The sequence below is a fragment of the Chaetodon trifascialis genome, chromosome 14, assembly GCF_039877785.1.
Source record: "Chaetodon trifascialis isolate fChaTrf1 chromosome 14, fChaTrf1.hap1, whole genome shotgun sequence".
NCBI lineage: Eukaryota > Metazoa > Chordata > Actinopteri > Chaetodontiformes > Chaetodontidae > Chaetodon > Chaetodon trifascialis.
In genome coordinates this window covers 23,153,458-23,168,033 of record NC_092069.1, presented here as the reverse complement: position 1 = coordinate 23,168,033, position 14,576 = coordinate 23,153,458, and the positions used below count along the sequence as shown (strand labels likewise).

Sequence of the window (14,576 nt, the reverse complement as noted above, 5' to 3'; positions counted from 1 at the left end):
TTCTCTGGCTGCACAGTAGTAAACTGCGCTGTGCTCTTGTCCCACACGTTTGATGAAAAGAGAGCCATTCTTTGCTGTGCTCCCACTCAGATCTCCAGTGATATTAAAATCCCCTTGGTATGGCTCTTCCATTTTGACAGCTTGATAATTCAAATATCCAATGAGCTTCATAGCTGTGTCACCAGGAGGCCGCTGGTACCAGAGCATCATGGTGTAGTCAGTTTTATCGTGGCTGCAGAAAATCTGCACTTTGTCACCACCTTCTCTGATGATATCAGGAGGCTGATGAATCTGAATACCCAGACAAACACCTGCACAGAGAACAAAAATAAAAAACCCGCTCATTACAAATGAAACCATTTCCACATTCATTGGAGCCAATTGTATTTGAGGAAGCTGTTTACCTGCGAGGCAACAGAAAATGAGAAAACTGATCATTTTTACTTCCTCAACCTAAAGCAGTTACTCAAAAGTCCTTAATAACATGCCAAATCTATGAATGAGAGGTCTTGTGATTTAACTTCTTGGCATCAGATCACACTGACTCTCACCATCAACAATATAAATACACTGATGCCTCTTCTGAGCTGACGGAGGTTTGAAAAGGAAAGGGAAGTGTTTAAAGAACATGTTTCCTGTAAATGGGCTGGCAAACATAATGGCATCAAATCAGGAGCAGCTGGCTGGGAGGAGCCTACTCAAGTTCTATTTCAAAGCCATAAATGTTGATAAAGGTTTGAGAGGTTTTTGTATGAATGACAAAGAAAGTACAGTCACTGTGCATAACTGGCTGCACAGTAGTACACTGCACTGAACTCAAGTCCAGTTGTTTGGAACGTAAGAGAGCCATTCTTTGCTGAACTTCCACCCAAATCTCCAGAGATATTGAAATGTTTTTCATATGCTGCTTCCATTTTTGGCTCTTTGTAGTGCAAATATCCAATGAGTTTCATAGCTGTGTCTCCAGGTGCCTGCTGGTACCAGAGCATCACCCTGTAGTCAGTTTTCTCATGGGTGCAGAAGATCTGCACTTTGTCATCACGTTTTGTGATGAAATCAGAAGGAGACTGCCGAATTTCAAGACCCAGACAAACACCTGGACAGAGACCAAAAAGAGAATTTCTTTATACAGTGATAGATATAAATTAAAATAACATTATATTCAAATGAATTACTACTTATTCCAGCTATTACCTGACAGGCAGCAGAAAAGCAGAAGGCAGATCATTCTGTTTCTCACACACAGAACATGTGAATAAGTCTTTAGATGAAACATAAAACTATGTTGAGTTTTTCACGTGTCAGTTTGCAGTTCACGCTGATGTCAGGCTAGTCGTGCTGAGGTATAACTGACGACTGCACCAATGAGGTTTAAAGAGGAAAGGGGTGTGATGAAGACAAAAGTCTGTCTGCGATGAAAACTTCAAAGTAAATGCATCTTTGCGTCTCCTGGTGGCAGAAAAGAGAACATGTTAGCTCGTGTAAGGCTGCAGGATAGCCTCTGCTGTGAGTAGTTTATCAGTAAGTTGATGACACACAAGTGCTGTGGAAGGGAGGAGTGGCTTCACTTATTTTTACTCATCATATTGTTATTATGTTTATTTCCTGGTTATATAGATACTACTTAAATAACCTGTGTAGTTAAATTAGACTGAAGCAACTAGAAACACACATAGGTTAGTGTTGCTGTGATTGCATCAAAACAAAATACAAGCACAGCAGCAGGTGTGGGAGCTTATCTCCTAATTGAGTTTTTGTTCAGTTCAGAAGGGATTTTTAGTCAGTGTGCTTTGCTAGCTGCACAGTAGTAAACGGCATCCTGTTCAACTCTTGTGACTTGGATGATGAGAGAGCCATTCTTTGCTGTGCTCCCACTCAAATCTCCAGACATGTTAAAATCCTGTTTATATGGCTCTTCCATTTTCACATCTTTGAGGTACAAATATCCAATGAGTTTCATAGCTGTGTCTCCAGGTGACCGCTGGTACCAGAGCATCATGAAGTAGTCAGTTTTCTCATGGGTGCAGAAAATCTGCACTTTGTGACCACGTTTTATGATGAGATCAGAGGGAGACTGATGGACCTGAAGACCCAGACAAACACCTGGACAGAGACCAAAAAGAGAATTTCTTTATCCTATGATTATATTAGGTTATGTTAGATTAGATTATATTCAAAGGAATTAAGACTTATTCCAGTTATTACCTGACAGGCAGCAGAAAAGCAGAAGGCAGATCATTCTGTTTCTCACACACAGAACATGTGAATAAGTCTTTAGATGAAACATAAAACTATGTTGAGACAGTTTTTCACGTGTCAGTTTGCTGTTCACGCTGATGTGAGGCTAGTCGTGCTGAGGTATAACTTTTGACTCCACCAATGTGACTGAGGTTTAAAGAGGAAAGGTGTGTGATGAAGACAAACGTCTGTCTGCGATGAAAACTTCAACATAAATGCATCTTTGCGTCTCCTGGTGGCAGAAAAGAGAACATGTTAGCTCGTGTAAGGCTGCAGGATAGCCTCTGCTGTGAGTAGTTTATCAGTAAGTTGATGACACACAAGTGCTGTGGAAGGGAGGAGTGGCTTCACTTATTTTTACTCATCAAATTATTATTATGTTTATTTCCTGGTTATACAGTATAGATACTACTTAAATAACCTGTGTAGTTAAATTAGACTGAAGCAACTAGAAACACACATAGGTTAGTGTTGCTGTGATTGCATCAAAACAAAATACAAGCACAGCAGCAGGTGTGGGAGCTTATCTCCTAATTGAGTTTTTGTTCAGTTCAGAAGGGATTTTTAGTCAGTGTGCTTTGCTAGCTGCACAGTAGTAAACTGCATCCTGTTCAACTCTTGTGACTTGGATGATGAGAGAGCCATTCTTTGCTGTGCTCCCACTCAAATCTCCAGACATGTTAAAATCCTGTTTATATGGCTCTTCCATGTTCACGTTGTTGTAGTTCAAATATCCAATGAGTTTCATAGCTGTGTCTCCAGGTGACCACTGGTACCAGAGCATCATGAAGTAGTCAGTTTTCTCATGGGTGCAGAAAATCTGCACTTTGTCACCAGGTTTTGTGATGAAATCAGGAGGAGACTGACGGACTTCAAGACCCAGACAAACACCTGGACAGAGACCAAAATTTCATTATACTGTGATAGATATAAATTAAAATAACATTATATTCAAATGAATTACTACTTATTCCAGCTATTACCTGACAGGCAGCAGAAAAGCAGAAGGCAGATCATTCTGTTTCTCACACACAGAACATGTGAATAAGTCTTTAGATGAAACATAAAACTATGTTGACAGAGTTTTACACGTGTCAGTTTGCAGTTCACGCTGATGTCAGGCTAGTCGTGCTGAGGTATAACTTAGGACTCCGCCAATGTGACTGAGGTTTAAAGAGGAAAGGTGTGTGATGAAGACAAAAGTCAGTCTGCAATGAAAACTTCAAAGTAAATGCGTATTTGCGTCTCCTGGTGGCAGAAAAGAGAACATGTTAGCTCGTGTAAGGCTGCAGGATAGCCTCTGCTGTGAGTAGTTTATCAGTAAGTTGATGACACACAAGTGCTGTGGAAGGGAGGAGTGGCTTCACTTATTTTTACTCATCATATTGTTATTATGTTTATTTCCTGGTTATATAGATTCTACTTATAAAACCTGTGTAGTTAAATTAGACTGAAGCAACTAGAAACACTCACATCAGTTAGTGTTGCTGTGATTGCATCAAAACAAAATACAAGCACAGCAGCAGGTGTGGGAGCTTATCTCCTAATTGAGTTTTTGTTCAGTTCAGAAGGGATTTTTAGTCAGTGTGCTTTGCTAGCTGCACAGTAGTAAACGGCATCCTGTTCAACTCTTGTGACTTGGATGATGAGAGAGCCATTCTTTGCTGTGCTCCCACTCAAATCTCCAGACATGTTAAAATCCTGTTTATATGGCTCTTCCATGTTCACGTTGTTGTAGTTCAAATATCCAATGAGTTTCATAGCTGTGTCTCCAGGTGACCGCTGGTACCAGAGCATCATCCTGTAGTCAGTTTTCTCATGGGTGCAGAAAATCTGCACTTTGTCACCAGGTTTAGTGATGAGATCAGAAGGAGACTGACGGACTTCAAGACCCAGACAAACACCTGGACAGAGACCAAAAAGAGAATTTCTTTATACTGTGATAGATATAAATTAAAATAACATTATATTCAAATGAATTACTACTTATTCCAGCTATTACCTGACAGGCAGCAGAAAAGCAGAAGGCAGATCATTCTGTTTCTCACACACAGAACATGTGAATAAGTCTTTAGATGAAACATAAAACTATGTTGACAGAGTTTTACACGTGTCAGTTTGCAGTTCACGCTGATGTCAGGCTAGTCGTGCTGAGGTATAACTTTTGACTCCACCAATGTGACTGAGGTTTAAAGAGGAAAGGTGTGTGATGAAGACAAACGTCTGTCTGCGATGAAAACTTCAAAGTAAATGCATTTTTGCGTCTCCTGGTGGCAGAAAAGAGAACATGTTAGCTCGTGTAAGGCTGCAGGATAGCCTCTGCTGTGAGTAGTTTATCAGTAAGTTGATGACACACAAGTGCTGTGGAAGGGAGGAGTGGCTTCACTTATTTTTACTCATCAAATTATTATTATGTTTATTTCCTGGTTATATAGATTCTACTTAAATAACCTGTGTAGTTAAATTAGACTGAAGCAACTAGAAACACTCACATCAGTTAGTGTTGCTGTGATTGCATCAAAACAAAATACAAGCACAGCAGCAGGTGTGGGAGCTTATCTCCTAATTGAGTTTTTGTTCAGTTCAGAAGGGATTTTTAGTCAGTGTGCTTTGCTAGCTGCACAGTAGTAAACGGCATCCTGTTCAACTCTTGTGACTTGGATGATGAGAGAGCCATTCTTTGCTGTGCTCCCACTCAAATCTCCAGACATGTTAAAATCCTCTTTATATGGCTCCTCCATGTTCACATCTTTGAAGTTCAAATATCCAATGAGTTTCATAGCTGTGTCTCCAGGTGACCTCTGGTACCAGACCATCACGTAGAAGTCAGTTTTCTCGTGGCTGCAGAAAATCTGCACTTTGTCATCACGTCTAGTGATGAGATCAGAAGGAGACTGAAGGACCTGAAGACCCAGACAAACACCTGGGCAGACAACGAAAATAAAGAACAGATTTACAATAAATTGAAAATGAAAGCATTTCTACATTTATAGGAGCTTGTTGTTTCTAAAAGTTATTACCTGACAGGCAACAGAAGAAGAGAAAACCAATCATTTTGACTTCCTCAGAATAAAAGTTACTCAGAAGCCTTTAAATAACACGTTCAGAGTATGTATTTTAGATTTTTAGGTGTTTAAGTTAATGAGATCTGACATCAGATCAATCTGACTGCCACTGTGAGCGATAAAGATGGAACTGTTGTGTCTCCTGAGCTGACCGAGGTTTGTAAAGGGATGTGAAGATGAAACAGCATCACTGTATACTGGCAGGCAGAGATAATGGCATCAAATCAAGAAGGGCTGGCTGGGAGGGGCTCCAATTCAAAACCATGAAAGTTGTTTGAGAGTTTTTGTATACAGGAGGGAGGATCTGCAGTCAGTGTGCATAGCTAGCTGCACAGTAATACACCGCACTGTGCTCAGGCGCTTTCAGATTAATTATGACCAGAGAGCCGTTCTTTGCTGTGTTTCCACTCATATCTCCAGTGATATTAAAATGTTTTTTGAACGGTTCCTCGTAATCTTTGTTGCTGTGATACACATGTCCGATGCGTTTCAGAGCTCGGTCTCCAGGGGATTTCTGGTACCAGTGCATCATGTAGTAGTCAGTCTTTTCATGGCTGCAGACGAGCTGGACTTTGTCTCCTGGTCTTCTGAAGAGAGCTGGAGGAGTTTGGTAGATTTCAACACCCAGACAAACACCTAGAAAGAACAAAAATGAATGAAGTGTGTGGAAGCTACAGATGAAGTGTTATTTCTGAATGGTAAAAATGATTACCAATGAGCCAAAGTGAAAAGACAAATGTTGGCATGTTGACCTCCTGCCTGACACTGAGTGACTCCAAGCGCTCGACGTCAACACCAGAACACAGCAGACAGTTGACTGGAGTCTCTTTTATGAATGCCCCCCTCTGTAAACCAGCTACAGTAAGTATCTTTGAGTTTCATTGTTGAGCTGAGGACCATTTCTGGAGCTTGAGCTCCACCTACTGGAAAGGTCTAAATTTGGTTTCTCATACACTCATCAAATTTAATGCCAATGAGTTTTTGTTCAGCTGCTTGGCTTCTCACATCACTGTGTTTGCTGACGGCACAGAAATACACTCCGCTGTCGTCAAGCTGCAAGTCTTTCACAGTGAGAGACCCGCTCTCTGTGGCCTCTTTGCTGGCTGAATATTTGTTTTGAGGGACCTCGCTGTAGCTTGTCTCTCCACCAAAAGCTGTGTATACAATGAGGGTCATGGCCTCCCCTGGACGCTGCCTGTACCAGTCCATCTGGTTATGACCTGCATCTTTCTTGTGGCTGCAGTTCATCTGTGCAGATTTAGCCGAATAACTCCAGCTGATTTCAGGGTATTGGGTCACATCCTGGCAGTGAACTGTGTAGAGAAAATGCAACAGTCAATATAGATTGTATTTCTCCTGCAGTGTTTTGGTTTTGGTATTCCATGCAGATATCGGAAAGGAGAAAAACATTAAAATGTTTTCCGTAAGTCCACTGATCTAAAAAGATTAGCAGTCTAGCTTCATAGTCTGAATCTGAGGCTGTGTGTCAGTCCCTCTCAGTGTGTTTTCATTTTAATAGATAATTCTAAATCACTGTCAAACCTACACATCTATTCCACTGTCAGTCCTTGTACCTTGAAGCCACAGAGACGAGACTCCCAATGCGATGAGAATTGGAGTCATCATGGTGATCCTGTCAATACGAGGTGCAGCCACAGCAGCCACTGAGGCTGCTTTTTATGATGGGAGGTGGGACGTTGAAGGCATTGCCCTACAGATGGGACCTCCCATTATAATCTCTGATCTGCATCAGACGTCAGAACAACATTGGTTTGACTGGCTAATTCCAGGTGCAAGAGGCCGTGAGCTGTGATCCAGAGATGAAGAATGTGTGATGAGGAGGTTTTTGTACTGAGGAGCAGTGATATGTAGCAGTGTGTGACTAACAGCACAGAAGTACACTGCACTGCTGTCCAGGCTGAGTCCTTCAATTGTTAATGTGCAGGTTTGATCTTGGTTTGCACTTCCTTCAATCGTCACATTCAGTCCAGGTTCTGGGTTTCCAATGTGTGCTAAAATGTTTCCCAGGAGCTGTAGTTGTCTATTAGTTTGCTTGTACCAGAGGATTCGATTGTAGTTTTCAATACTGTGTGAACAGTTGATTTTGGCTTTGTCTCCTGGTTTGTTGATCATGTCAGATAGAATTTGGTGGACTCGGTCACTGGGAGAGTAACCTGTTGAAAAAGGATCAAGAAAGCATGAGACAACGTACAACATGAGCATGACCACTGGCGAATTCATAAACTGAATAATGTAAAACATTAAGAAAAAATCCACAAACACAGCTGAAATATCAGCATTTTTTGAGACTGTCTATATACAAGCAAATATACAACTAGAGTTTGTTGAAATCTTGCTTAAGAAAATCAAAAATATTTTTGTGAGGTTACCTGAAACCAGAATTGTTTTAAAAGTAATGCTTAGGATTAAGATGATCATGTTGTGTTGAATTGTGTCTTTAATTATATTGAAGAGCGTAAGATCAACATCTCTTTGCTATCAATCCTTGTGTTTGTCAGTGTATCAGTAGTTTTACTGGAAATATTCTCAACCTGCTTCCTCGAGTAAACCCTCCTATCAGCAAGCCAATATGATGTCATGAGGTATGTTATGTCACAGTGCATCTTCCTCCTCTCCACCGCATGACCACAGTGTGAAATACCAGTAAATGCCACTGGTTCACTATAAAGGTCTCGGTTAAGTTACACTGCCACCTACAGTTATGAGAGGATGGAATACAGGTGCAAGGCTCTGTGAGCTGTGAAGCAGAGATAAGGAAAGTGTGATGAGGAGGTTTTTGTACTGAGGAGCAGTCATATGTAGCAGTGTGTAACGAGCAGCACAGAAGTACACTGCACTGCTGCTCATGTTGAGTGCTTCAGTTGTTAATGTGCAGGTTTGATCTTGGTTTGCACTTCCTTCGATCGTCACATTCAGTCCAGGTTCTGGGTTTCCACTAGTTGCGAACATGTATCCCAGGAACTGTAGTTGTGTATTTGTTTGCTTGTACCAGAGGATTCGGTCATAGCTTGAAATGGTGTGTGAACAGCTAATTTTGGCTGCTTCTCCTGGTTTGTTGAACATGTCAGCTGGAGTCTGGTGGACTTGGTCACTGAGAGAGGAACCTGTTGAACAGACATCATTCAAAACAAAACAAATTGTATAAGATTGAGCGCTGGTAAATGAAAATTCAGTTCCAGCTCAAACATCAGCCCTGTAGAATACTAAACCATTAACCTTTTTTTATTTACCTGAAACCAGTACAGCATTAAATGTTATAGAGAGGAAAATGATCATGATGCAGTCTTTTCTGATCAAATTCAGTCTCAGTGCTGGTGCTGTTTTTTCATCACAGTACATATATGCTGGCATAATGATAATCTCTATCTCCTTTGTTGAGTAAACTCTCCTATCAAGAAGAAAAACACAACTCTTTAAAGTAGGTGGTGTCATAGTGCTTCCTCCTCCTCTTCTCAACATTTAAAGCATCATGTCAGCTACCACCACACACCACTGGCTCAGTAAAGATATACTGCCACCTTATGAGAGGAAAGAAAACAACAAGGAGCTGTTATAATCCCTACAAACCTTTGCACTAAACAAGATAGTTTAAAATCCAGCACTGAGTCTGAATGGCTGCTGGTTGTAACAGGATGTGGCAGGTGAAGCGTTACAGAGCTGCACGTCAGGAACCCTCCAAATATCTGATCGGGATGAAGGGGAAGACCAACATTGGTTAGACTGTTTTTTTCCAGGTGTAGGAGGCTGTGAGCTGTGAGATGAAGTTTATGTGATGAAAAGGTTTTTGTAGTGAGGAGCAGTGATATGTAGCAGTGTGTAACTGGCAGCACAGAAGTACACTGCACTGCTGCTCCTGTTGAGTCCTTCAACTGTTAATGTGCAGGTTTGGTCTTTGCTTGCGCCCCCTTCCATGTTCACATTCAGTCCAGCTTCAGGTTTTGCATCCTTAAAATTCATGTATCCCAGGAACTGTAGTTGTGTGTTTGTTTGCTTGTACCAGAGGATTCGGTCATAGTTTGAATTGGTGTGTGAACATTTGAATTTGGCTGCTTCTCCTGGTTTGTTGTACATGTCAGCTGGAGTCTGGTGGACTTGATCACTGAGAGAAGAAGCTGTTGAAATGACATCAATCAAAAACAAAACGCACTGAATAAATGAATTAACGCTGGTAAATTGAGCTATGTGACAAAACATGAGCCCTGTAGAATACTGAACCACGAACAGATTAGGTTAAAACCTTTTGTTGACATTACCTGAAACCAGAATAATGTTCAAATGAATGCTGAGGAATAAGATGATCATGTTGTCTTTGTGTCGGTTATTTTGTTTGGTAATAATATGATTGTTGATATAAAAGATATTGTCAGAGGATCAGCAGTTATGCTGATTATTTCCATCCTCCTCTTTGAGTAAACCCTCCTATCAGCAAACCAACATGAAGGCATTAGGTGGGTGGTGTCATAGTGTATCTCCTCCTCCTCTTAACATTACAACTAATCATTTTTGACATATACTCAATTGAAAACAACACGGAGACTATATATTTTAAAGTTTTACCTCATCAGCTTCATTGATTTTTGTAAATATCTGCTTATTCTGAACCTGGTACAGCATCATGTTTCAAACGAGTTGGGACAGGAGCAACTAAAGACTGGGAAAGTTGTGGAATGGCAAGATTCTTGACATTAAGATATCTATTTGAATTAAGTATTCTGCTAACTGTAACCTGTGACAGTGGAAGTATCAGCTCACTGCCGTAACCTTCTCACAGCTCTACTTTATCAATATTGTATAGAATGCTATGCTATCACACTTCACAACTAGCTAGTGAGCTAGAAGGCTAAGAAACCAGACTGAGGAATGTCCACTAGCTTAACTGGTAATTGGCAACTATTTTGCAAGGTAAACTATGCCTGTATTTCTCAAATACAATTAAGTGTTTATAACTAATTGCACTTAATTTTGACCCATTTGAAAAAGGGGTCGATGCTTCAGCAGTACGCTTTAAGCTGTAGCGTACATCTTGTCCAGAGTGCTGTGTGTGTACATAAGCTTCTTGATTTCATCCTGCAGCTTATGGAAGAAACTATTACCACAAGTAAAGACGATTCGTGACTTTTTGAGGTACGATCATGACATACAAGAATATGTTTGACACATAATATAAAAAGGTTCTAACTACAAAAATAATCACAAAAAGATAATATATAAAATAAGAAATGTACATATTAAAAATTGAGATATCAAACATCTTAGGCAGCATGCATCATCATGATGGGTCTTTTTAGAACTGTGCTTATCTGGTTTATTTAGAATAAACCTATAAAATATAAACACAGTTGCAACCACAACAGCAGGTGTCTGGGAGCAGTTTATGCGATGTCTCATTCAAAACCACGACAGCAGTTGATGCAGAGTTTTTGTAGATTCAGAATGGATTTTTGTCAGCACGATTCTCTGGCTGCACAGTCTTAAACTGCACTGTGCTCTTGTCCTACAAGCTTGACGAAGAGAGGCATTCTTTGCTGTACTCCCACTCAAATCTCCAGAGATATTAAAATCCTCTTTATATGCCTCTACCATGTTCACATCTTGGTCGAACAAACATCCAGTGAGTTTCACAGCCATGTCTCCACGTGACCAGTACCAGTAGTACCAGTGCATCATGTCGTAGTTGGTCTTTTCATGGCTGCAGATGAGCTGGACTTTGTCTCTGGGACTTCTGAAGAGAGCTGGAGGAGTTTGGTAGATTTCAACACCCAGAAAGGAAGCTACAGATGAAGTGTTATTTCTGAATGGTAAAAATGATTACCAATGAGCCAAAGTGTAAAGACAAATGTTGGCATGTTGACCTCCTGTCTGACACTGAGTGACTCCAAGCGCTCGACGTCAACACCAGAACACTGACTGGAGTCTCTTTTATGAATGCCCTCCTCTGTAAACCAGCTACAGTAAATATCTTTGTGTTTGTTGTTGAGCTGAGGACCATTTCTGGAGCTTGAGCTCCACCTACTGGAAAGGTCTAAATTTGGTTTCTCATACACTCATCAAATTTATTGTCAATGAGTTTTTGTTCAGCTGCTCAGCTTCTCACATCACTGTGTTAACTGACGGCACAGAAATACACTCCGCTGTCGTCAAGCTGCAAGTCTTTCACAGTGAGAGACCCGCTCTCTGTGGCCTCTTTGCTGGCTGAATATTTGTTTTGAGGGACCTCGCTGTAGCTTGTCTCTCCACCAAAAGCTGTGTATACAATGAGAGTCATGGTCTCCCCTGGACGCTGCCTGTACCAGTCCATCCGTGTATAACTAATGTCTTTCTTGTGGCTGCAGTTCATCTGTGCAGATTTAGCCGAATAACTCCAGCTGATTTCAGGGTATTGGGTCACATCCTGGCAGTGAACTGTGTGGAGAAAATGCAACAGTCAATATAGATTGTATTTCTCCTGCAGTGTTTTGGTTTTGGTATTCCATGCAGGTGAAAAACATTAAAATGTTTTACTTAAGTCCACTGATCTGAAAAGATTAGCAGTCTAGCTTCATAGTCTGAATCTGAGGCTGTGTGTCGGTCCCTCTCAGTCTGCTTTCATTTTAATAGATAATTCTAAATCACTGTAAAACGTACTCCACTGTCAGTCCTTGTACCTTGAAGCCACAGAGACAAGACTCCCAATGCGATGAGAATTGGAGTCATCATGGTGATCCTGTCAACACGATGTGCAGCCACAGCAGCCACTGAGGCTGCTTTTTATGATGGGAGGTGGGACATTGAAGGCATTGCTCCAGATGGGACCTCCCATTATAATCTCTGATCTCCATCAGACGTCAGACCAACATTGGTAAGACTGACTAATTCCAGGTGCAAGAGGTCGTGAGCTGTAATCCAGAGATGAAGAATGTGTGATGAGGAGGTTTTTGTACTGAGGAGCAGTGATATGTAGCAGTGTGTAACTAGCAGCACAGAAGTACACTGCACTGCTGTCCAGGCTGAGTCCTTCAATTGTTAATGTGCAGGTTTGATCTTGGTTTGCACCTCCTTCGATCGTCACATTCAGTCCAGGTTCTGATTTTGCAATGTTCACTACCATGTGTCCCAGGAGCTGTAGTTGTTTGTTTGACTGCTTGTACCAGAGGATTTGGTCATAGCGTAAAACGGTGTGTGAACAGCTGATTTTGGCTGCTTCTCCTGGTTTGTTGAACATGTCAGCTGGAGTCTGGTGGACTTGGTCACTGAGAGAGGAACCTGTTGAAAAGACATCATTCAAAACAAAAACAGTGTCTAAGAATGAATGTTGGTAAATTCATGTAATAAAATTCAGTTACAGTACAGCTAAAATCTCATCCATGAACTGAGGCTGAATCGTCAGCAGCCTGGGTTTGATTCCAACCCGGGTTAAGTTTGTTGGCATTACCTGAAACCAGAATAATGTTCAAATTAATGCTTAGGAAAAAGATGATCATGTTGTCTTTCATATTAATTCTTTTGTTTAGTCATAACTTAATTGTTGATATGAAAGATATCGTCAGTGAATCAGCAGTTATACTGATTATTTCCATCCTGCTCTTTGAGTAAACCAGCAAACCAACATGACGGTGTTCTGTGGGTGGTGTCAACGTCTGTTCTGCTCCTCCTCTTCACATCATAGCCATCATGTTACCTACACTGATCAGCCACAACATTAAAACCACCTGACTAATGTTGTGTAGATCCCTCTCGCGCGGGTGAAATCAGCCTTGACCCATCAGGCATGAATACGGGACCTCTGGGGTGTTCCGTGGTGTTTGGCACTGAGACATTAGCAACCGATCCTTTGGGTCTTGTGTGTTGGGAGGCCTCTGTGGCTCCTGTTGGTTCCAGTGCATCCAGCAGATGGTTGATTGGATTGGGATCTGGGCAGTTTGGAGACCAGGTCAACGCCTTGGGCTGTTTGTGGTGTTCCTTAAGCCGTTCCTAAGCAGTTTTTGTGGTGTAGTGGGGCATGTTGTTGTTATAGGGGAGGCTGCTGCCATTGAGGAGTGTGGTTGGCCTGGGGGACGTGTGTGATCATGTGACCTATGGTCAGTTAAAGTACAGAGCACATATGATGTTGCATTCATTGCCTATGTATTCTCACCTGATCAGTCTTGTAAAAAAGACTCAGCCACATGCTGAAACAGTTTTGCACAGCCACTATTACCACATATAAAACTGAATGTTAACAAAAATCTAGTTATGTGCAGCTGTAAATAATCATAGATATCAGTACCAGCGTTAGTCTAGAGCTCCCCCTGTAGTCCATCAAAGCAACTGTTTGTCTGTTCACATGGGTATTTGTACAGCTGTCTCAGTCTCCTGTATCACCGTGACACTAACAGCACAGAAATACACTCCACTGTCCTCAAGCAGCAGCTTCTTCACTGTCAGAGATCCAGTCTGAACATCTTTCTTCTGTGCTGGAAATTTGTCCTCACTGAAGCCACTTTCATATTGATGTGGGGGAACTGGAGTCGTGAAAACTATTTGCTTCATTTTCTCCCCTGGCAGCTGTCGGTACCAGTACATCTGGAAATAGGCATCACTTTGAGTGTGACTGCAGTTCATCGTGGCAGACTGACCCTCTTCCATCCACAGCAGAGGGATCTGGGTGATATCACTCCCATCAATTAGACCTGCGGGGGTAAGAAACGATCTCGTCATGGTACAGAACCACCAGTGACTCCTCTTCATCATGCAAACTGAAGAGTCAAAATCAAATCATTAATATATTTTAATTTCATTGAATTTGGAAGAATCAACACAGAAGTGAAAATGTGTCCTCTCACTCGTCAGACTCATCATGTACAGTACCTACAACACAGAGCAGAGCTGCAGAGACTGTGATCAGACCAGCTGAGATCATTATTGTGTTCTGAGCCAAATGACCGCAGAGACCAGAGTCAGTGTCTGTGTGTGTGATGGAGGCGTGACGTTACAACAGAGATGTGTAGAGTTGCAGGTGGGAGTGTCGCTGTATTGATGTGATGTTGTGTGACAGTGTCTGAGGTCCCCCTACAGTCGGGCAGATGAGTACAGTTGGTAACAGTGCAGTGGGGTTTTTGTTCAGCTTTCACATGAGTCTGTATCACTGTGTTCACTGACAGCACAGAAGTACAAGCCTTTATCTTCTGCCACCAGATTCTTCACTTCCAACGTCCCGCTGTGAGCATCAGGTTTGGTGGCTGAGAATTTCTCTTTGCTGAAATTTCCAAACTCATGCTCTGGTTTGGTGGTTGA

At 41.6% G+C, this 14,576-nt stretch overlaps 1 protein-coding gene across 1 annotated transcript in view; it reads right to left on the bottom strand.

Moving 5' to 3' along the window:
- The window catches only part of LOC139341950 (T-cell receptor beta-1 chain C region), a 32,298-nt gene extending 18,096 nt beyond the window's left edge, over positions 1–14,202 (bottom strand). Inside the window, exons 1-2 of the mRNA XM_070978704.1 lie at positions 14,160–14,202; positions 13,671–13,972 (exon numbers count right to left, since the gene is read on the bottom strand). Coding sequence (XP_070834805.1) covers positions 13,671–13,972; positions 14,160–14,202 — 345 coding nt within the window. The remainder of the gene's footprint in view (positions 1–13,670; positions 13,973–14,159) is intronic.
- Positions 14,203–14,576: the final 374 nt, after the last annotated feature.